The 25272-nt window shown below is 38.2% G+C and overlaps 1 protein-coding gene across 2 annotated transcripts in view; it reads right to left on the minus strand.

Annotated features, from left to right (window-relative positions):
* LOC113051454 (diacylglycerol kinase zeta-like) overlaps positions 1-25002 on the minus strand; it is a 105334-nt gene extending 80332 nt beyond the window's left edge. Inside the window, exon 1 of one of the 2 annotated variants that reach the window (XM_026215212.1) lies at positions 24527-25002. In XM_026215212.1, the coding sequence (XP_026070997.1) occupies positions 24527-24780 (254 nt within the window). In that variant the 5' untranslated portion in view covers positions 24781-25002. The remainder of the gene's footprint in view (positions 1-24526) is intronic. The other variant, XM_026215216.1, reaches the window with a different exon arrangement.
* Between the last annotated feature and the right edge of the window lie 270 nt (positions 25003-25272).

A 25272-nucleotide genomic window follows, 5' to 3' on the forward strand; every position in this document is an offset into this window, starting at 1 on the left:
TGGTATTGTGTCAGAAATGTGAGATATTCATATTAAATAGTATTATATTATATAATGCAGATATGTATTAAATATAATAAAGGAGTAATGGAATATATTTGCAGTATTTTCTTATTAAGCTATATATGTATTTAGACTACTATTTTTCATAGAAATACCTAGAAACCATATAGTTGCATTTTACCATGGTATTGAGCTGCTATATGTGTGGTTTTAACTCATGATCTAGATTTATGCTTCGATGGAAGAACAATGGTTCATTTGAACTCAAGCTACTTCAAATGTGCATTTATAAGAGATATTATTATTATTATAATTATTATTATTATTATTATTTTATTAAATGTTTTATTATTATTGAGCACACACATATGGGGGGGGGTTCAGATTGTCATATGTGTACGTGTGGGGAGGGCATGGAAAAAGGTGGGAACCACTGTTCTATAGTATGAACATGGGTGGTGTAAAATAGATTCTGACATACTACATCCACTCATTGTGCTTTCACACAGAGGTCCACTACTGATCCGCGGCTGTTTGCCACAAGCACAACATTTTGAGTTCAAATCCAAGCATTGTTAATGAAAATTATTTTTGAGCATTGTGATTGTTATTAAGCCGTACAATAATATAATCATTCACAGACATGTTTAAACGCTATGAATAGAAGCAAGAGTATGTGTGAACCTGGTGTTTTGTGTGTGTGCGCTTTGAGTGTGCATGAGCGCACCGTCTCTGGGAGAGAGCACAAGTGCTGAATGATTTAAACACTGGAAAAAATTAAAAAAGACATTAAAATGATAAACTTCAGTGATGATGCAACACTGCCTCGATTGTGCAATCGACAATTCCTGTGTGAACCGTGCAGCTCGCTTGTTGTGAAGATGTGATGTACTGATCTGAAGCCATTTGCGTATTTAGAAAGGAAAAAAGAGAGCACACTGTGATGCACTCACGCTCGCTGTTTGTGAAATGATCTCTCACAGAAAGTTTTCAAATTTGTAAGTTATTTACTGAAGAAACATGAATTGCATCTCACCATCAGCATTATCATTATTTGACCTGTGCCGGACAGAGATGGAGACTGTGCCGCTCCATGTCATGGCAAACATCTCACAGCAGCGCATCGTCAGCTTGAGTTTGGGTTATTTATGAGATCGGTCTTTATTGAGACTGCCGATCAAACTCCCCCAAGCCATTATCGGCCAATATTGATTGGTAGTGATTCAGTCGGAGCACCCCTACAGCACACAGGTCTTCAGCTTCTACACGCTCCCTTCTCAGGTTTACACTGGTCCAACACAGGATCTTTAATATGTACAGCCTCACCCTGAGGACAGATATATATAGTCTTCCAACACTATCACCGTTTTTGCAGTGGTCATTTGATAATAGAATATTTAGTACTTCTATTCCTCAACTGCGCAGCATATACCAGACACGACCCCCATGTTACTCTTTGCACTGTTTGCAGGAAGAAAGTTTTAATCATGGCCAGAAGTTCCCTGGTAACAACAACCAAGATTGATTCCCGAACAGAAAGATGCATGCACATTTAAACCTTACTGTAGGTTCCGCTGGTAACTGTAAATTCTTGAATCACATGATGTATTTAAGAGGATACATAGTCTTTGATCTGAGCATTCTTAGTCTGCACATTCTGTTTTTGTGACATTGGAAATACTTCTGACTCCTTCAGAGGCAACTGCATAAAACATTTCAATTAAACTTAAAAGTATGCAAGTAGGCATATTTACGATGCAGCGAAAGAGTTATGGATTTTGCAGCTGGCTTCAGATTTAAATATCATAACGTCTTCGTAGTGCTGCTCAGAGATGAACTGGCATGAGCAGCATGGGTCATCAAATGGCAAGCACATGGACACATAAGTAAGTGTAGTTCAGTCTTACCTGTGGTAAAGTTGAGGCGGAGGGGTGGGGGGCAAGACCCATTTCCCCCTGTGTGCCCACATTTCTCTTTCTCTTTCACGCCTGCCAGATTGGCTCTAGTTACTGTCATACACACAGCTATAGACAGCAACTGACCCTTGCAGTCTGTGCCTCTCTGAGCTAAATCTTTCTTCCCCAACACCCCCTACTTCCTGTTGTGACACTTCCTTATGTGAGTGTGTTTGTGTTTGTATTGTGTGCATGAGAGAGACGGAGAAAGAGAGATGGGTCAGGGGTAAAACCTGATTCTCATTTAAGAAATTGTCTCGAATAGAAAATGAGCTACAGACCCAGAAATACACTGACACTGAGAACAGGGTCCTGCAGGAAACTATTTTTATACTCTTAAAGGAGAGGCCCCAAACACACACACACACACACACACACACACACACTGAGGCAGGAAGCTCTCCCTGATTTTTACACTGGAAAGTGACTGATGATCTTAAACGTATATATTTCTGTGCATGAAAACACAAGCTGCTACTAAAAACTAATATGATGAAAAGACATTATACTTCCTGTCACACTCATCTCACTTTTAACCACAAGTAAACGCTCACTCGCAGATGCATATCTTAAGATAAAAAGCAAGGACTGTTGTCCATTTCTACTTTCTGTCTTTCTATTAGAGATGTACATTTTGCTTATTCTGAAATCAACCAATGTTTAAATATTTTGTTTTATCATCATCTCAATAATCTCTGTGTGTACAGCGCTGCCACTGGTGGCTTTAAACTATCATCCAAAATATTACAATAACAAATCATAAAGTTAGAACTATTTGTTTGTAGTCCCTGCAATCGGCACAACTAAAGCATTTTCATAATCAGTCATCGCTGAATTTCACTTTCTATCCTCTCATTGTCTCTTGCAGAATATTGGGTTTATAGATTGTGTTAACTTAGCAAATGTGAGAAGGCAGACTTTTTGCATCTAATATGGACCAGACTGCTGAACTTCATTTAACTCATTTAACCACTAGGGGGAGAATGTCCTGTTGTTCACTAACACAACGGCTCTGCAATCTGTTTTGCTATATCCTTTCTAACTTTCGATTCTGCTGTTCCAAACATAGTTAGTTAGTTACTTTCTTCCACTGGAACAAAAAGAAAGAAATAAAACATTTTTGAGGTGAATGAGAACTGAGGTTAAAATGTTTCTAGATTTTGTCTAGGTTATGTGCATGCCTGAGACAAAATTGAGGCCACAGAGACACGCAGGCGCAATTATAATTTTTTTTGCAGTTTAACATTTATAGACACTAGTAGTCTGCATTGCAATTTTATTAAGTGTACAGCCCTACCATTTTATTTATCCACATTCAGCATTATACAATAAATGTCATTTTTATAACGGTATTCCATGATTCCATCAACAATGCTTTGCTGAATCAGTTTTGGTGAGCTATTCCTTATTGTCCTGCATATTTGGGAATAAAAAGGAATCAACCCCCTTTAAAATAAATCACATTTTGTTGCCTTGAATCCTGAAATAAAAACAAAGTTTTTGTGTTATCCAGCTGTATTTACTCAGTGCAACTTATAACATCCAAGTGACAGATATAACACCAGCATGAAAATAAATAAATAAATAAACAAACAACCAGAATCACGGAGTTGGAAAAAGGATCACCCCCTCCTAAAAATGAATTGTAAACTCAGTCAGGTGTAGCAAATCAATTTTTCTAATCCCAAAAGACTAAAGTCTGTAATTAAAGCAAAAATGGTCAAAGCCATTTGATTTTCAACTGTGTTCAGCTGTGGTCAGTCCTTGGTTGTGCAACTGAAGCAAACAGTCAGCTTTGGTCAACAATCAACAATCAGGTGGCAAGGCACTGTCAAAACAATTCAAGAGATGGACAAAGCATTTTTTTAAAGGCTTTATCAATGCCTAGAAGCACAATGAAGTTTATCATTAAGATTGGAAGGTATCTGGCACAACACAGACCCTCCCTGGATCAGGACGTCGCTCCTAACTGGATGAAAGAGTCAGAAGGAAACTGATCAGAGAGGCGACCAAGAGGCCTACAGCAACTCTGAGGCAGCTGCAGGAATTTATGACAAAGATTGGTGATTGTGTGCATATTACAACAATATCACAAATTCTCCACAGATGTGGCTATACCATCAAATGATTGAGGAAAATCTTCTGTCCTCTGCCAGAAAGTTGTCAATGGAAGTAGGTTTACCTTCCAACATGACAATGACCCTAAACACACAGCAAAACTGAGCACACAGTGGCTGAAGGAGAAGAAGGTGAATGTCCTTGCATGACCTGATCAGAACCCAGACTTAAACTCCACTGAATATCTGTGCAATGACTTGAAGACTGCAGTCCACAAACACTCATCATCAAACTGAACTGAACTTGAGCAGTTCTACAAAGAAGAGTGGGCAAATATTACAATGTCTAGATGTGCAGTTAGTAGAGACAGAGACAAATCCCAAAAGACTAGAGTCTGTAATTAAAGCAAAAATGGTTCAACAAAATACTGACACAAGAGGGTGATCCTTTTTCCAACTCTGTGATTCTGTTTTTTTCTGACATGCTGGTGCTATATCTTTCACATGAATGTTATACAGTAACTGTTGTTAATACAGCTGTATAAAACAAAAACTGTACTCTCTTCATTTCAGGCTGCAAAGCAACAAAGTCTGATTATTTTAAAGGGGGTGATTATTTCTATATTTACTCTATACAAAAAAAAAAAAAAATGTAAAAAACGTACAGAAAGGCCCTCTGGGCTTCCGTGACATTTTGCTCACTCATCTTGAATCTCCACACAAAGAGCAGTCTGACCCACCGGCACACTTACAATGATCAACTATCAGCAACCTAGATCAAGGGGATTTAAATGTGGTAAAATATATCACACAGAGCCCATGGTACTGCTATCTATTCTTAGAAACACAAATAAAGTCAGCTAAAATATTTATTAAATAACCAAGGAAGATGTGCACAGCTTGGTTTTGCGGATGCAGATTCTGTGTGGTTTGGCTTATCAGAAAACCTGCTGCCATTTCAGTGTGTTTGTGATGTGACAGCGTTTGCTGCATCCCTCACAGCCGAATGTGTTGGACATTGTGTTCCAGTCAATGAAGTTCAGAGAGATCAAGGCCAAAGGTACCGTGGTGTCTGTCACTGTACTGTAGTGACTGCTTAGCAGCTACAGCCATCAATTAATAGGAAGCAGTGAAGGCCAGTTGTGATTGGCTCTTATTAGCTTGTTTGCAGCATTGTCATGACGACGTGATACAGTGACCTCAAGACTAATTGGAAGAAGCTGAGTTTGTCTAATAAAACATGACCCATTGAATGTGTACAGAGTTTAGGAGCATAATATAGATCCTTTTTCTGTTAGTAAACATTGTGTTTATATCCCACACTTCTGCCGTTTTTCCTCCTCAGAATGGACTCGAGTTAAATCGAGTTATAAAGTCCGAAATATGAAATCTAAAGTTGCATTTGGGAGAAAAAAAAAAATCTCAAAAAAGAATTTTGAAACAAAATAGGAAGCGTTAAATGCAAAATGTTATAGGTTTAAATAGTATATCATGCTGCAACTGTAGGGCAAATGTAATATGTTCCCAATCAACAGCATATGTGAATATTATGTATACCAACTGTTTAAATCAAATTGATGCTTTAAAAGTAACCATGGCAGGTTTCATTCATTACTCTTACAATTTAAAGGCCTGCGTTTAGCTTCAAATGGTGTTTTTGATGGCAGTATTCTATAAAAATATTTGCATTCCGATTCTGACATCCAAAGGCACAATACATTTGATCTCTTATTCTATGGATTTTCCCGTTTCACTCCACTTGTTACCGTGTTTCTTCTGCCACCACAATGCGTGTGCAGCTGTAAGTGACGAAACCGTGACGTCTACACGAAATTGGTCTATAGCAGAAACTACAAGCAACTGATCTCCTGTAACAATACAGTATGTGTCTATGGATATATACCGTCTGTGGCATGCTGTGTTCCCACTCCTCAGTCCTTTCCAGAGTACACACAGTTCCACTGAGCACACACAGTTTACATCTACTCAAATATCTATCACACACAGCACGTCGTACAGAAAAGGCTTGAATCATTAATCTGAACTTAGTCACAGGCTCTCGTGTCAGTCACTGAGTGATATCCTGTACAGAAAGTGTGTGATCACATGTGTGAGATCGCATTTGTTTCAGCTCTCTTTCACGCAAACGATAGGATTGGTTTAGGATTAGGATTTCTGACAACATCTAAGCAGCTGCTTTCTCTCTCAAGAGCATCTACTTGATGCCTTAAGAACACTTACAGGCATTGGCTTCAATAAACTAATGAACAGGACTCATGAAACAGCACATCCTAACTTCAAATGCTTAGCTACAAAATGGTGCTGTGGGATTTGAACCTGGTGTGTTTGACTCACTCCCTTTAAAACCGGGTAATGGCAAAACTTAGGAAAGCAATCTCTTGGTGCTAAAAGTAGAGGGAAAGAGGTGTTTTTGTGATGGCTTAGACTGTGGGAGGAGAGCTCCTGGTAAAGCAGCACCTGCAGGGCACACTGACTCACTCACAATAAACTCCAATCTACAGCTGTTACACATCCTTCAGAACAGCTGGGACCCTCTGACTCACTCTTACACACAGCAAACAGACACTTTAAAAGGAATAAACACTCACATACATATATACATACATACATACATACACACAAACACACACGCGTTTATATACATATATATACACACATACACTGTGTATGGCTGGGAAGTAAAGAAATACATGCAATGGCGTTATGTATTCAAAATACAAAATATGAGTAGCTGTATTTCGTTATAATTACATTTTAAATAGGTGGTTACTGGTTATCAAATAATAGTTGCATCCAAAAAGTATTTTATATTACCAACGTGATTACTCTGAATTTTATTTTAATTTTAATTTCATATTTAAGTTTGGGGTTTTTACCCAATAAGGCAACTGTTTCTCTGTTGAAAAAAAAACAAAACTGTGTTTCATAGCTTGTTCATTTGTCAGCATAGTGAGAGTGGATACACTCATCATCACTACACAAAATTGGACGACACAACAGAAAGCCATTCCTGTAATGCATTTCTCTCGTTGAAATACAAAGACTATTTTACTTAGAATTCTGAAAAAGGATGTAACATCTCAGAGTAATGCAATGCCTAACATTACCCGGCAACAAAACTTCTATTAGCACTGAAGAATACAACATCTAATCTGAAAAAGCATCTTGAGGGAAGCTGTTTGTGATCTTTGAAAATTTGTATCCAATAACTAGTTTTTCAATTTTTTTTGACAGAATTGACAGAATTTCTAAGAATTTAATGAAAAAAAATGACAATGAATTCTCCTAGAATTCACATTTTGCATTCAGTTAATAGATCCATATAAACTAGGCATGAAATAAAAGTTAATAAAGTCAAACGATAGCTTTATGTGCTCTACAGATGATCCGATTTGTGAACAGATGAGTTTTTTTAATTAATAATTTAATTTGTTTAACAAAACCAGTGTGAATGGTTGACATTAAACTGGATAGATCTGGGGTGCGTTTCCCAAAAGCATCGTTAGCGATCTGTGATTGTTAAATTACATTGAACTATAATGACATTAAAGTTACTTGCGACCGTAGTTTCTTCAATTTAGTGTCTGCGATTCTTTTGTGCCGATCGCTTCTCCATAAAGAGGATTATCAATGAAGTAATCACTTAAAATTAGCTTCATTCATTAAACTAATGTATTGTGTAACTTGAAGAACTATGCCAGTTGTTTTGGCTCATTTTATTTAGAATTTTATTTAGAGTTGGAAAACATAAAAACAAGACATTAATATGTTCCTTTGTGTCTGTAAAGTTTCAGCTCAAAATACCCCACTGATCATTTATTATATAATTTTGAATATGCCTATATTCAGCTGAAGTAGAAACGCACTGTTTTTCGTGCCTGTCTCTTTAAATGCAAATGGGCACCTGCTCCCCGCCCCCTTTTCCAAAATACAGCTGTGTCATTATAGCTTGGACCTGCTAAAAACATCTGTTTCGGTTCTGATTATCATGTTCATCTCACTGAAATCATGTGTTTTTAACGGCATCTAGCAGTGAGGTTGCTCACCCCTTCCTTTAGAGAAGCTACGGTGGCCAAAACAGGTAAAGATGTCATCGACAGCAGAGAGCAATGAGATTTCTTTACAAAGGTAAATCAAATAATTATATTTACATAATTATTCAATAAATCAATGGTATTGCAAATGTTAATGTACTTGTTCATCATTGTGTCAGTGTTCTCCATAGAGCAGTTTGACCGTTTAGTGCTACTGTACAAACATGGTGGAGACTTCAATGTAAGGGGACCTGCGGTGTAAGTAGATAGAAATTGTTCAATCTAAGGTAATAACAACATAACAGTTCATTAAGAAATGTCTTTATACACCTCTGAAAACATAGTTATGTTTATTATATTGCATTTCTGATCATTGTTAATATGGCTGCACGATATTGGAAAAAATTACATTGATCAAAAAATACAGAAAAAACAGTAATATTGTGAAATATTATTACAGGTGCTGCTGGAACACCAACAGTGGGAACTGATCCATCCCACCCAGTTTGAACTTTTTAGCAAAACCTGCCTTCAGTTGTGCCTCGTTCAGAAAAAAAAAAAATGGGGTAAAATGATTCACGCAGACATAAATGTATTTAGGTAGATCGGGGGTACATTCCCAACAAAAATAAATCCACTGTATCTTCAGCAGCTCAGATGTCAGGAGTTTTCGCGCAAGTCGCATCTGGTGTGAACACCCCATAACTCACTCAAGGCGGGTCTAATGCTAAAACGGCAGTGTCTGTCAACAGACGTGGGAGGGGCCTGTGCAAATTGACATCACTTTTCCCAGAATCTGTGAACAGCTTGTTCTGAGAAAGTGTCTATGATTTGTTGGGATAAAAAAAAAAAAAATCACTGGGTGGATTTTATCATTATAGAGTGGTTGGGTACATACACTGCCAAGACATATTTAAGTTCAAACACCATGTAAAAGTAAATTTTGCATCCAATGTACCCATTAAAGTACACCAACCCGGGTTTCTGTACATGGTTAGGGATTTCCTCTCACACTATGTCTACAAAAGAAGTGACCACAGACATTCAAATCATTTATCCTTTATGAAACAGAATGAAGCATCAGTTTATTGTTGGAGATCCTTCATACGACATCCAGTGTAGACAGAATGACTATTTATAAAAAAATTTATTCTCATTGCATCTCGTCACTGGTCACTTGCATTGCATATTTAGCCTACATAAAATGCTGCTAGTCTGAATACATATTCCCTATGAGAGAAACAGAGTGACAATAATTAGAAATGGATAAAGGTTGAGAAAGATGAAGACTGACAGGGAGTCATAGAGAGTAAGAAGGAGGGATAGAAAGAGGGAGGAGGAATAAAGAAAATGAGAGAGACTCGATTAACAAATGCCCACTTCCTTAATGTCTGTAGCTGTAGCATTATCCTCTAGAGCAACCCACAAACCCACACAGATGACTGTCAGAGACGATCAAATGCTCTCTGAGTACCATGATCACTATTCTGATGGTTGAAATAATAAGAAAACAAATAGGTACAGATCTCCACAGATAATCTCTGTGGAGATCTGTACCTATTTGTTTTCTAACTGGGTCACAAAAGAAGACCTTTCCATCAAACAATGTTATCAACACAATGTCTGTTGAGGCACTTGATTTCTGATATCTTCTAGGAACTAACCATATAAAAATACCTTTTTTGAATCATCTCTTTTTGCAGTACTTTGTAGGGCTGGGCGATATATGAAAAAAAATATAGATCTCGATATGGTCCATTTTTTTACGATAATCGATATATATCTTGATATGTTTGCATTAGAATTTAAATAATGAATAAACTGGAGGAAATAATTTTTTCATTTACGCGCGTCTGGAGGTCTCGCGGCGCGGTAGACGCAAATTCGCCTCAGTTACAGGAGATTCTGAGTTATGAAAAGGACCATTGCAAGATGACAGCGACCGGCTTTTGTGAAGGAAATTGGCAGTAATACCCCCACCTTGCGCAGCTGTACCTGAGTGTCCCTGGGACATCAGTGCGGTCGGAGCGTGTCTTCTCAACAGCTGGACATATAGTGAATAAAAAACGCTCTGCTCTGGACCCCGAAAATGTTGATCGACTTGTTTTCCTGTCCTATACATTTGTAATGGCCCTAGCCTATTTGCTCATTTCCTTAAGGGTCGGTTACGTTCAATAAAATAAACACATGGCCTGTTCTTTAAAGTTTTGTTTTTTGAACAGTTGTTTGAAATGGATTGAATCATTATTTAAAATAATCTTGGAGATTTTCGAATTGCCTAAATCATAAATGCAGCCGGGTTGAAGCCTGCAGTGATTTTTTTCTTTTATGGCAGCCGTCCCCTCTGCATATATATTTTTTAGAGAATGTTGCACTCCTGTTGCTGTTTGTTCTTCTGCACGAAACTTCATGCCAATAAATAAGAAATATTGCTGACTTGTGCATTTCCAGCGCTCTCTTTACTGTCTTCACATGTTAAATGACCGTGTTAAAGTTACGGACCGCAGCTCTGATTGGTTGTTTCTCTTACCGCTCCCGGTAAGAAACAACCAATCAGAGCTACGGTCCGTAACTTTTTTTTGTGTTCAAAGTATACAAAATGTATATAATAAGAGAGTACACCATGAATCCATTTTCCAAACCATGTTTTTAGCCTGTCCTGAATCACTAGGGTACACCTATAATAAGTGTTTATATTCAGACTATTTTAGATTGCTTCGGGGATACCGCGGCAGAGTAAGCCAGTACCTTTGTGATTCTTCATAGACATAAACAGAAGAGAAGTAGTTCCGGCTACGATGTTCTTCCACAAGACGCAAGCAGTTCTTTTTATTAACCGCTAGAGCGTCAAAAGTTAAAGCAGCTTTAAATAAATAAAAAATAACTATAAAAAAATAAATGTGTTAAATAGTTTTACCTAGCCACTTTCTTATTCTGGAGTCTAGGATTAGGATTAGGGACAAGAAATAATAAAAAAATAAAACCATCTCAATAAAGTCATTATTATGCAAGATTAAACTTGTTAAATTTCAAGAAAGATTTAAAAAAAAAAAATTCTCTCTTTTATTATATATAAAATATATCTCAACTTTTCAGAATGCCGCAAGCGCACCGCCACCGCGGGCCATGTGACAAGAACTAACCAATCAGCTTCATCCTTTCCCATAACAACATTGAAAGCTCAGCCAAGGTGAAGGAACAGCTGATCATAGTTGTATATGGATTGCAGTTTTGAAATAAATTTAGTAGCAGAGCTAGCCTACTGCAAGCGATTTTTAGAGCTGCAAATCCATTTATCCTTTGCTGAAATTTCCGCGTCTTCATGGAGAGAGCACGTCATTGTTGCTTAGCAAAGACAGACGCCGCAGGGGCGCTTCTGCCCGAGCGCTTTGGAAAGGAGGAGAAAGACACGCCTAGCGTTTTCCACGCGTGAATATATGTGAACGGCCCCTAAGGCGCTCGCTCACTCAGTACGCGCTGAAGGCTCGTTGCAAAATGTCTAATGCATTTAACAGACCAGAAATAGAAGATCCTCCAATAACCAACAGGTCTGGTGTTTGGGTGCACTCTGGATTCCCTGTAAGCTATAATGGTGATTACAGAATGAATGGTAAATAGTAAGGTCTCATATCCGCGGCTATAATGTAAATGTAACGTAAGCCTACCAATCGCCGCGGTGATGTCTTTTGCCCTGTTTGAGTCAGTTGGAAATGTTTGCCTAAATGCTGCGTCGATAGTTTGTTGCATGTATGTTTCTCCTTTTTTTCGTCTTTTCCCAGATACTGACACACTAAGGTGATGTCGGCGTAAATGAGTTGATGTTTCAAGTATTACCGCTGGGTTTTTTTTTTTTTTTTTTATTCACGCTGGTGTACCCTATTGTCTTGTAGCAGATGTGACATACCGTTGTTTTTTTATCCACCACTCTCTTGCCATCACCATTATAGCTTACAGGGAATCCAAAGTGCACCCAAACACCAGACCTGTTGGTTATTGGAGGATCTTCTATTTCTGGTCTGTTAAACGCACTGGCCACCGAGTACCGTGCATGAACTGCATCAGTACGCGCTGAGTGAGCGAGCACCTGACTGAGTAGCCTAACATTAACATATAAGTTGGTGTTTTTTTCTTCTTCGGGGGTGTCAGGGGCATTGCCTGTTACGTCGTTTGGGTTATTGGGCTACCTTGTTGAACGCATATCATTATATTTCACTTTTTTTTTTTTTTTTCAAATATAACTAATTAGTCCAACGAACCATGTTTCCTCCTGACTGCTTGCTCCGCTGACTGTCTACCCGCTGCTGAGCTCTGCCTGGATCTGGTTTTCCTGTTTTGCTGAGCGGTGCCAGCCCGAGATATTTTCTGTTCATTGCCAGTTCATTCTAGCGCTGTGCGATTAATAGAAATCATCATAAAATAATGATTTAAGTGTGCGCGATTTCTAAATCGCTTTATAGCATGATTTCCTGCGGCGCTGACCTCCCGCAGTATGCCATCTGATCCAATGAGAATGCATTGAGCCTAGCACAAGAACAGAACAGACTGGGCATATGCCAACTCCAGGTTTACACACTGTCTGTATTGCACCTTTTTTCCGAGCCCATGTTAACGGATCAGAGCGTTCACACTGCAAGAGGCTAGAAATAAAAACGTGCAAAAATAATTAATATCTAGCACATGAGCATAGAGAGAGTTGTGAGTGCACAGGACTTGTTTTAAATTCGCACACTCTCTCTACGCAGAGCAGCGTGTATCTGAGCAAGCACGTCTGGTTTGTGACAGAGCAAAGGAAATCTGCTTACGAACAGAGAGATTCACGCTAGTGCATTATTTTAATGTGCTTTCGCGTTAAAATAATGCACTCTCGCTGCTGCTTCTGCACTGCTTACACATACTGTGAACCTGTATAATGTATAACAAATCTATTTCAACACCTGAGGCACCGCAACAATTAATGAGTTCTATGAACAATGCATGGCAAAAAAGAAAAAAATTCCCTGGACACGGGATTTTTTTATTTATATATATATATATTTTTTTTTGCCTTAAGTCTATAAATGTTTTTACACCTTTACTATAGTGATTATTTTGACTTTTGTCTGTTCTAGAGACGTTACAACTTTTTGATTATTGGTAGCTCTTATTGGTTTTCTTTTGGAAATATGTTTCAAATTTATCCTAAATGCATTTATGTCTGTAAAGCAGATCGTTATGCGCATCTCGTCAGTCAGTCCTCTAGTCAGTTCTCTAATCAGCGGTAAATTCCCTCAGGTGCGTGATTTCACATCGAGCAGCTTTTACTACACAGAGCCATTGTTAACTGAGAAGCTGAACAAATCCACATTCATTTTCAGCGTTTATTTTATTTATCTTCTCAGCTAACAACGGCTCTGTGTAGCACCTGTCACGCACCTGATGGAATTTACCGCTGATTAGAGAACCGGCTTTACTGACGAGATGCGCATTAATGATCGACCGATCGTGATCGGAGCACCCATACTGATAAGGTCTTTGTTCTTCTTTGTTCTTACTGTCCCAGTAAAAGGTCCTGTGTAGGGATGGGTGATATATTGCATGAGATTTGTCATGCGCATTTCGTCAGTAAAGCCAGTTCCCTGATTACCAGTAAATCACCATCACCTGCTTTCAAATGGAGCGCCATTTAATAGACAGAGCCTTAGATCACTTAAAAGCTACACAATATCGCGTTCATTATCGTCTTCGATATATATCGCCCATCCCTACTGTGAAGCTTTTATTATGCTAAAGTTATGATTGTTTTGTTTGGATTTGAGTATTTAAAGAGGATTGGCGAAACATTCAAGGAAGCATTGGTAAACAGAACTTGCCTCATGATTGCCGTGAGTCTCTCTAGGTGCCAGGTGTGCAGACTCTTTGAAACTATTTCAACATTATTTTTCTTATTTCAAGTTTTGTGTTGTTGCTGATAATACATAAAATGCAAATATCGCCAATACTGTCAACTATTACAAGCTTCTGTCTAAAGAGCTGTACAAAAATGGGGCAATTACAAGGGTAAGCTGCAGGCATCATTTTATTTGGTCTGTAGTTATGGTCTAAATGTGTATGCATGTTTCTTACATCATGTCTATAATTGGTGCAAGCATTGTCGTGTTGTGCTGCAACAGTTTGATGTTATCTGTAAGTTAGATCACCTCTCAAAAAAAGGAAAAACAAAAATGTTAAACTACACATTCTTGTCAATTTTGATCTACATACAGTGGGGCTCAAAAGTTTGGGCACCCCTTGCAGAATCTGTAAAAGTGTGAATAATGTTCAAAAATAAGAGAGATCATACTAAATGCATGTTATTTTTATTAAAAACAATTTGTAAGAGTAAGATATTGTAAATAAAAGAAGTTTACATTTAGTACACAAGACAAAAAAAAAATCTGAAATTATTAAAATATCCCCATTCAAAAGTTTGGGAACCCTTGGTTCTTAGTACTGTGTGCTGTTACCTGGATGATCCACGACTGTCTTTCTGTTTTGTGATGGTTGTGCATGAGTCCCTTGTTTGTTCTGAACAGTTAAACTGCACACTGTTCTTCAGAAAAATCTTTAAGGTCCAGCAGATTGTTCCGTTTTCCAGCTTCTTTCGCATATTTGAACCCTTTCCAGCAGACTGTATGATTTTGAGATACATCTTTTCATGAGATACAATATTAAGAACAAAGGGTTCCCAAACTTTTGAGTGGGGTTATTTTAATAATTTCAGCTATTTTGTCTTGTGGACTAAATGTAAACATCTTTCATGTGCAATATCTTACTCAGGACAATACTAAATAAAAAATAACATGCATTTAGTATGATCTCTCTTATTTTTTGAAAATTATTCACATTTTCACAGATTCTGCAAGGGGTTCCCAAACTTTTGAGCCCCACTGTAACTGGCTGCAGTATTTTAATCACTAAAAACAGCAGGACATTCAAAAATAAGGTACACACTATATTAGGTCTTTTAATATCACTGTCTCAGTACTTTAGTACTTGGTACATAACTGGCTTGCAAGCATGTAAGGGCCTGTTTACTACTGGTCACTTCAAGCATTTCTTCTAATCGGATAACTATCTGATTGTGAAAAGACCAGGTGTAAATACCCTCTGAAACGCTTTCAAGACAATTTACTGTAAATCCAATCACTCAAACCAATTCTGGAGGTGGTCTGAGACAAATTCTAGATGAAACTGGACAAGAGTTCATGCATCTTGTTGTTGAAACCACAAATGTAAATTTAACTCCTTCCAGTAGAAGGTAAAACATGTGTGAAAGCATGTTATAGGCAATATAACGTTATAGTCAGATATGACAGCAATACTGAACACAAATTGCCACAGATGAGTAGCTGAGTTTCTGTTCAGCAAGCCGACTCAGAAACTGCCACAAATGAAACAAAGTAAATCACAAATCAACAGACAATCATCTTCATTAGCAGTAGTGAGACTACATTTTATAATTTGACTAGGGCTGATGCCACTCTTTCTCCTATTGCGGTCTTCGATCTTGAGCTTAGCTGGGGATGAAAAGAAAGCAGCTTGTATCGGTTGCTTTAATTGACGTGAACTCAGTTAAATTGGCATATAGCACAGAAATCGATTGGATTTATATTTGTTTCAATATATGTGGATAAGTGTAAATGGAACCATTAAAACATTTTTAACAAATATCCGATCTGTAAAAAAAAACATTACTGTATGTGATCAGGTGTAAACAAAAATTGTCTCTGAAAAAAAATCTCTTTCGAAACTACATGGCTTCATCGTGTAACAAAAAAAAAAAACGATTTATTCCTTCTTTTACTAGCTTGTACTTATTTGAACAATGTCTAAAACTTCAGACACTTCCTGTGTCTGTTTGCCTCTTTAAGAAGAATCGCTTTATGTATCCCCCAACTGTAAGTAGCTTTGGATAAAAGCGTCTGCAAAATTACAATGTAAATGTAAACAGTTGCTTATGGAAGAAAAACTCCTCTGATTGGCCATCGCGTTCATGTGCTCATTCAGCTTAACAGACATGTCTTTGATTGGCTACAATGAACAATGCTACAACAACATGCTGTAATCAGAGACTGACACTCGTCAAAGAGCGCTTACATAAATACAGACAGGAGCGTCTGAAAACAACTGTCATATTCTTGAGATGAAAAAGCTGTCTTTAAAATCTAAACTTGACATTATCATGATATTCACAATATTCACATTGTATATTCTCAGCTAAGATATTGTGATTATATGACTTATATTTTATGTACTGCTCAGCCTAGCACATGAACAGCTATCCACAACACATGAACAGAACTCAGCTCACAGTAAAACTTTTCTTTGTATTCTTTCGGCCAGGTGTGCCTGATTTCCTCCTCCTCCAACTACATATTCAAAATGACCTAAAGAACAGCACCGTTTCTATTACGGTTGAGAAGTGACATTTCAATGTCAGCAATTTCATTGTTCATGGATGTAGATGCTGCCATAGAAGCACACTGACAAGAGAAGAAAACAACACTCACTATTAAGAGAGAGAAACCGAACATGTCAAGAGGGTTCAGTTCAATTCTGTACTCCACAATAAAAAACATGTTCTTGTCTATAACCAGAATGATAATGTTTTTAGAGCAATAGGCTTTCCTGCCAGTCATTATCCTGATTACCGCATCATTCCCCTTTATGACATGACCTTTCAGGTATTTCATTACTGCAGCAGTGGCCTATTCTGCAGAAGAACACATTTTCTTCCCATTTTGATCCTCTTACATCCCAGCAGTACAGAGAAACCTTGGTCATTATCTGGCTTTAATAAGCCCCAGTCTTGAGTGTTCTGGTTTCTGGGAAATCACAAGTCCCCACTCTGGGTGTGTACAGAACGAACCAGCAAATAAAAAGAGAAAATCTAGTCATTGCAGCCTACAAATGCCTTACTTATAGATGTCTCCAGATACTAAGATTTTAGAATATTATGGTGTAAGACAAGACTTAAATATTTGTTTAATCCCGAGAAGGCCTAACAAGGGCCTGCAGGTCAAAGTCGGCCTGATTTGCTTTTTTTTTCACTCTTAATTAGCGAAGATACAGACTGGAAGTAAAAAAAACATCAGACAGGGTATGTGTTGTATGAATGGACATGAGGTTTCTGGTAATAGTATTACGTATTGAATAATGTGGTGAATTCAATCCATTGATACAGAACACAGCCCTGGTAAAACAGAGATCTGCTTTGGAAAAATCAATGCAACACATGGCAAACCGAGTCCATGCAGGGCCAGCAGCAACCCTCCCCCAACTTCATCAAAGACAAATCTGATACATGAGTAACTCGTCTTGAACCATATCACCGTCTCCTTCATCTTAATCAGGTCTGGTAGACTACAAAGCCCATTATTCATAATTCATGTAGGTCTGTTGGTTTTAATGTCATTAGGCCGCTTCAATGGGCCATGTGTGGTTTCATAAAAGACCAGCTGGTGGTGTGTCATCTGTATAAAGACAGATCTGCTCAGTTTCCACGTACATCTCCAAAACAAGGTCTGAATCATCTTACTGGATTGTGTCCCATGCCACTGAGCTTTGATTATCAAGATATCTCAAATAATAAAAAGAACAATAACACTGTTTATGGATGGTGTTCCCTAGATCTTTTTAATTTAGACTTAACACTTAAGTTCTTTTGTTCTTCATTTTAATCTCTCGTTCCAACCACTGCTCCAAAGATCACTGCATAATATGATATTCAGCTCATCATTTAATCTAAGAATTCTGGTAAAGATTAATGTTAAAACATTTCAAATAAAGACATAATCTCTTTAAAGGCTGTGCGTTACAGTGTGTTTTACATTTTCAACTTCCTTTAGTGCATAATGTTGCTGTTTGTGCATGAAAAAGCTCTGCAAAGTTACAAAGCACAAAGTCCACTCTAAAGTAGTTATTATCTATTTCAGTAAGAAATGTTTCTGAACTTCCTTAAATGCCTCGACTCCAGTCCTGAGTTGTTTTTCCAGGAACAAGCAAGGCACAGTAGTATCCCTCATTTAAATAATCCGCACCCAAGAAATACACAAAAATAAATATGAGAGGGCGAGGCTGGGTTGAGTTGCATAAGTAGTGTGTTGCCACCATGGCTAAGAGAATGATACGGAATCAGTGATCCTATTTCTTTAGGAACATAATTATGGACTCTGGTTGCAGCACACACACGAGGAGAATCTTGGCAGATTATCTTCCCTCAAATATTAAACATGCACAGACTACAGGATTTGAAAATCGTGGCACATCACACACTGCAAGATATTATTAAGATTATCATGCCAGAGGGAGCGCCTGACGTGATCTCACACAGCAGATCGTCACTGAAATTATCTTTTTTTTTTTAGGCGTGCTACCTTTGTGCACTCACCCGCTGCATTCATACTGAGGTGATTTCACTCCAGCGCTTCTCTTTCTCCTTACAGTTGTGATGCGTTTTGGCCACATTATACAGACAGTTTTGCTACTACAAAATGTCAAGAAACCTCTATCTCCGCTATCTAACGAAGCAATACATCAGCCGTTCTGTGGTTTTGCGCATTGGCTGACATAATCATATATCCGCCATCATCCCGATTTAAATCCTAAATATCAAACATGTTTGGTAATAATCGGGGCCGCCCCGATTTGTGTGCGAGCAGATCGGGAGGTGCGAGATTCCATCAGTGAACGCCTCACATTTCCAGATAATCCGCACCGAACATCAGGACAGATCGAGGAGCTCGACAAGATGTTTGCTACGATTCTCGGGAGGGGGAAATTGGGGCTAAATCGGGCTAAAAATCCTGTAGTGTGAGCCAGGCTTTAGGTGATGTTTTCTCATTAAAATCATACAATTTCCTATTCATTCAATGGAACGTTTACGCACACTTAGAAATTACCAATATGGCGACACGGCGGCTTTACTTTCATGACGTCATGAGCAATACAGTTCTTAAGATCACTGTAACACACAGCCTTTTGTGGATTATGTATTTATTTGAAATGTTTCAATGCCTTCTTTCTTTGTGTACACATTTGGGCGGTGTTATGCAAATCTTCCCACACCGTGACCTAGATATGTGGGGCGTGTTTGAAGACGACGTTTTAGGAAGGCTTGGCTTTAGAAAGAATATGTCTTTAGGTTTGAGACTTTAATCTTTATGACTTTACTGATCTTCTGTGTGCACGAACAGCTTTTAACACTCCAAAGACAAAGGAAAACATTCAATTGCATATTAATCATATAAATAATTTAACCTCACAAATTCCTTGATTCCTATATGTGCACTTGCTTATACTTGTGTTTTGGCCCATCATGTTGATTTTTAAAACTGTAGAACAAGTATTATAGTATCGTTTTGTGCCTATCACAACTCTTACCACTAACAGCTCTTTTTACAAGATCTAGGTCTGAGGTGTCCCCAGAATGTGTCTGTGAAGATTCAGCTCAAAATACATCGCAACATTTATTATGCCATGCTGTAAATGCCTCTTTTTGGCTGGAACCAAAAACATGCTGTTTTTATATGGTCTTTTAAATGCAAATAAAGCTGCTGCTCCATAGGTTACTATGGCAACAACAAACATTAAATCAGTTTGTTTTAAATAATGATCATCTCCATTGCGCTTACATCATGACATTGCTGTCCTTAAGGTCAAATACACACAAGGTTGTGTCAATGTGATCATGTCAATATGAATTCAACCTCATTTAAAGTTAAGGGGGGGACAGTAACTTGTTGCACAACTGTCTATAATCTAAATCAAAATCTGTGCTGCACATAGACCTCTTGACTGACGTTAAAGGGGTAGTTCACCCAAAAAATTGATGTTTATCTGCTTACCCCCAAGGCATCTAAGATGTGACCTTGTTTCTTTAGTAGAACACAAACCAAGATTTTTAGAGATTTAACCATCCCTTTAATTTACATACCTTCATATTTATATGAAGCTCTTTTAAATGCAAATACCAGAACTGTGACTTCAGATGCTTTTATCTAAAGCGACTTACAAATGAGAACAGTCGAAGCAATCAAAAACAGCAAATATATATATGTGTGTTCCTGTAGCTCATTTGGTAGAGCGTTGCGTTAGCAAGCAAGCTAGCGCAAGGTTGGGGTTTCGATCCCTCGGGAACACATGACAGGTAAAAATTGATAGCCTGAATGCACTGTAAGTCGCTTTGGATAAAAGCGTCTGCTAAATGCATACATTTAAATTTTTTATATATATATATATATATATATATATAGAGCTGAAACAACGAATCGATTTAATCGATTAAAATCGATTATTAAAATAGTTGTCAACTAATTTAGTAATCGATTCGTCGCTAAATACATTTTATTTGCCATAAGCGGCTCATTTCGTGCATATTTCAAATCTGCGGTGACCAAAGTGTGGCAGTAATGAGCCACCAGAGGTTTTACTCAGCCAGTACAGCAGGTGAAGTAGCGAATAGCCAATAGCTGGCCTCGTTTTATGTCACGTGCTTCCCGAACAGCGTCTCTGCAGCATTCAGCGGGAAGTGGGAGTACTTTACTTTGAGCCTTCAAAATGAAGAGTAACCTGTAAACTCTGCACTACTGAACTGTTTAAGGGGCCGTTCACATATCGTTTCTTTTGCGTGCTCAAGTTCGTTATTTCCTATGTAGGCGCGCAGTATGCACTCTCATAATGGTAGCGACGCGGTCGCGACACGCACGCGGTGCGATGCGCCCGTTTTTCCAGGCGCGTCCACACCGCATCCATTTATCCTTTGCTGAAATTTCCGGGTCTTCATGGAGAGGGCACGTCATGGAGAGAGCACGTCATGGTTGCTTAGCAAAGGCAGACGCCTCAGGGGCGCTTCTGCCCGAGTGCTTTGGAAAGAAGGAGAAAGCGGCGCGACTAGCGTTTTCCACGCGTTTTTAGGTGCGATATGTGAACGGCCCCTAAGAATTTTATTTGTGCAGATTCTCCAGTACAAGGTTGTTTGCAAATGTTTAGTCGTAAAAGCTGATAACATTGCTTTTTAACAGTTAACATTTAAAGCTTTACAAACATGTTATGTGATCAGTTTGTCGTTTACCAGTTCATAATTCAGACTTGCAGCCTAATTATGACTGAATGAGAGAGGTAAATGTTTGAGTATATTTAAAATGCTCTTCTTTTCTAAGTATTCACTGCTCTTTTTCACACAGCAGGTTTTTTGTGTGTGTTCCAACCTTCTGATGGATTTTACTTCCATTCAGGTTTCATGCCATTGGCACTTTTTTTCGAAGGATTGTTTACAATTTCACAACATAAGCTATAAAGCTTTTTCCCAGTAAATAATAAAATACAATGCACTGCAATTTTATTCTGTTTTATCCTTATACTTCGTGAAAATATGTTCTCAAAGATTCCTTAAGCTTTGTTTGGGATGTTAAACTACTTTAGGAGCTCTAAGGACTGCAATGGTGAAAACAATATTTGAAATCTCCTTGTGAATTTTGCTAGAGTATGGGTCAGTGTTTTGATTGCAGAAGAGTTCGACAAAGGATTACTAACATAATAAAACAACTCCAGGTATATTTTTGATAAGGATATGACAATGCAAAATGGTTAAAATCTCTTAAAAATCTATGCTGAATGATAAAGACCCTTTATTAATAATTTACTTGGGGAAAAAATGGAAAAAACTAAAATATAAGTACATAAACCGATTAATCGATTAATCGTAAAAATAATCGACAGATTAATCGATTATCAAAATAATCGTTAGTTGCAGCCCTATATATATATATATATAATAGATCAGTGGCTATAACAAGTCTCAGTTAGCTTAACACAGTGCACGTAGCAAGGGCTTTTAAATAATAAAATAAATAAAAAGAAAACCGATAGAATAGAAAAAGAATAGAGGAAGCTAGTGTTAGAGGTCTATATACAAATAACTGCATAAGAAATGAAAATAAAATAGAATACAAAAAGACTAGAAAGGTAGTAAGATTTTTTTTAAAGAATGGAATTAGAATAGTGAGTGTTAAAGTTAGAGGGTCAAGTAAAGATGGAAGAGAGGATATTACAAAAGGAAACTGATTTTAGTCCTACGATATAATATCCTAGTAGATACTTACATCAAAACACAGCAAGAGCAACAAGCTCAGGTTGACTAGATGTATCATGTATTGCATCGTTTTGCTTCGTTAATATTCCCATGGGCAGCTGTCAACATATTTCGCTCTCTTTTAGCTGCTAATTGACTCCCACTCTAATCAAAGCTAGAAGGATGATCCACATGATGACTGCCCCAAACACATTACTGAGGTCACAATAACAGCACTGAGGAGGAAGGCTACAGGGACAGATTGGTTACTATTGTGTTTCCACCTGTTATTGTCAGGTTATTCCAACCTGATTTGGTTGAGATCCTCTTTCTTTTCTTGCTCTGATTGATTGGCTACCGATTGCTATCGGCCGATAATCGATTTGGAAAAATTGATTGGTGGTCCCTATAAATTCCTATCTCATAAACCGATCTCACCCTTATAAACCATGCACTGTCTGACGCATAAAACCCATTTCATAGGGCCCTAAAAATTTACTTTTGTTATAGTGTTAATAAATTGTTGTTAAATTATATACGTTTCATGATTTCAATTCATAGATATGCCTTTTGATTACAAAAAAAAAAAAAAATCCATTAAAACGAAGTCCAGGAATAACATAAAAAATATAAAATGGGGAAAAATATAACAGAATTAGGGAAAAATTGTGAGATTGCATAGGACCCCACCACTAAGGTTATATCAGCATCTGCCCTCCATGCATCAGGTCAGACAGGCATTGACTGCTTTCACCAATGCAAAACCACTTCCCTCATCCTCTTACATAACACACTCAGAGCAAAGAACCCATCCACCATCAGACCTACAGACACATATGCAGGTCCATCACTTTTCACTGCATAAAAACCCTGAACATTATTACATAATCAGCACAGCTGCTGCCGGTTTCATCTGAGATTAAACCAAGAGAGGAGAGCAAATCTGCTGTAGTATTTCCCAAAGATCCTGTTACACTGGCCAAGAAAAACTGAGGGTCCCCACACTTCCTCTTTTTCAGACCATTAAAAGATCAAGACTTTCAGGAACACAATCATAAACCTTATGTGTAGATGTTGTGAAACAATATCCAACACAAAAAAATGTGCTAAACAATAAAAACCAACAAATCTATAACACTTTTTTTATATTTAACATTATTTGACTCCATTAAAGTTTCATTATGTCAAATATAAGTTAGTCCTACATTACTGTCACTACAATAAATATTTTCAGTCACTATTCAAGGGAACATGAAGTCCAATTGCCTAGCCCATGTAACATAATACAGTCAACTAACATGACACACCAAAGACGAAAAGAGCAAAGTGTCCGCGAGGAACAATGACAAAACAAATGCATTAATTGCCCAACATGGCATGGCAAATGGACCAGTAAAGCTACAACCCCACTAAAATAACAGAGTTAGAGTGCACACACAAATGCATTCTAAGAAACCAAGCATGTGCTGTGATAAATGACTGTGTAACCATCAGCAGACGTGGCATTTTGCACAAATAAATACGCATGGCTGATGTCACCGAGGTTACATTGTAAGACCCTTCCAGCAGGCCTGCAATAGCTGTCCTAATGATGAGGACGTTGATAATACTGTATGCAAGGAGATTATGGCATCTGACACCATAATTTAATTGACATGACCCTGATGACAGGAGAGCCATGTTGTTCGGCCTGATTAACTATAATTAATCACCATTTTCTCATACCACACTACTACATGTCAAAACAAGCTGCAACAAATATAAATGTACATGCAAATGTGTGTGTGTGTACCTACCTAACCAGATTTGGGGGACAAATGTGAGCAAAACCTGATCAAATTGCCGAAAACTCAAATTTGTGGACACTAAAAGTAGTATAAAATAAACAAAACAAAAAAAATCAGAAATTGTAATAATACATAAAGTTTTCTGTGAGGGGTAAGCGTGGGTTTAGGCTTAAAAAAAGTGTATAATTATCTGTATATAAAACCAATATAAGTCTAAGTAATGTCTTCACTTAGCTACGCAAAACGTCTGTCTGTGTGTGTGTGTGTGTGTGTGTGTGTGTGTGTGTGTGTGTGTGTGTGTGTGTGTGTGTGTGAAAGCGTAATTTAGTTAAATAGAAGGTTACACGAATGTGGTGTTTCAGCTTATGCTGCCAGTGATACAGATCATTCTGCAGAATCACGGAAGACAGTTCCTCAGTAACCGACATCATTCAACAAGTCGTAAGTTAAATAATTGTCTGTGACTAACTATACTAACAAAACAATTTCAAAAATTATAACTGCCGTTGGTCAAAGGTCAGTTGAACCAGGTGGGAAGTGGTTTGCGCTGCTCTAGTTGTTTACCGTGAGCGAGACTCACCTGTATGACACCTGTTTCCGGATGTTGAGGTGTAGGAACTCGCTGCTCTCCGCCTGGTTCTCAGGAGACAGTCGCTCAGTACCGTTCCCCGGACACTCGTGAGGTTTTAAAGTTGCTCCGCCGTGTCCGGTTTCAGAAAGGAACACGTCCTCCTCTTCCACCACGTCTTCCAAGGTCGGGGAGATCACGACCTGTGAGTCTGCGGAGCTGAGCGCCTCGCGAGACGAACCGTAAGCGGTCGCATTTGATGCCATTTATTAAACTAACTTAATAACCGTGAAGTGTCACACTGAGAGGTGCAGACGACGTTGAAAGGATATGTGTGGTTACCGTCAGGTCGCACGAGTGTAATAACTGCAGAATTGTTGTTTCGGGGCAGTTTGTGATATATTTGGTCATCACAGTCAGTTACGACGACCACCTCGAAGCACACACAGCTGACTGTGTCATAATAAGGCCCCGCCCACATGTACTACCGATTCAGGTTTAGCCAATCATATGTGAGAATGTCAATAATCCCCACCCATCGTTACCACAGCCGCGGAATCATCCAATCACAAAAAAGAACACGCTCTCTCTCTCTCGCTCTCTCTCGCTGTGTCACCATAAACTAAACCTAAACAACTGGCACTGGCACAGAGCCACAGCACTTCAGACAAGACTCAGGAAAACGCAGATTCCGTGTACTGTCAAATTTGACCATTACATTATATTGTGTCAGAAGCCAAAGTTGTCCGTATTATTTA

The sequence above is a fragment of the Carassius auratus genome, chromosome 32, assembly GCF_003368295.1.
Source record: "Carassius auratus strain Wakin chromosome 32, ASM336829v1, whole genome shotgun sequence".
Classification (NCBI taxonomy): domain Eukaryota; kingdom Metazoa; phylum Chordata; class Actinopteri; order Cypriniformes; family Cyprinidae; genus Carassius; species Carassius auratus.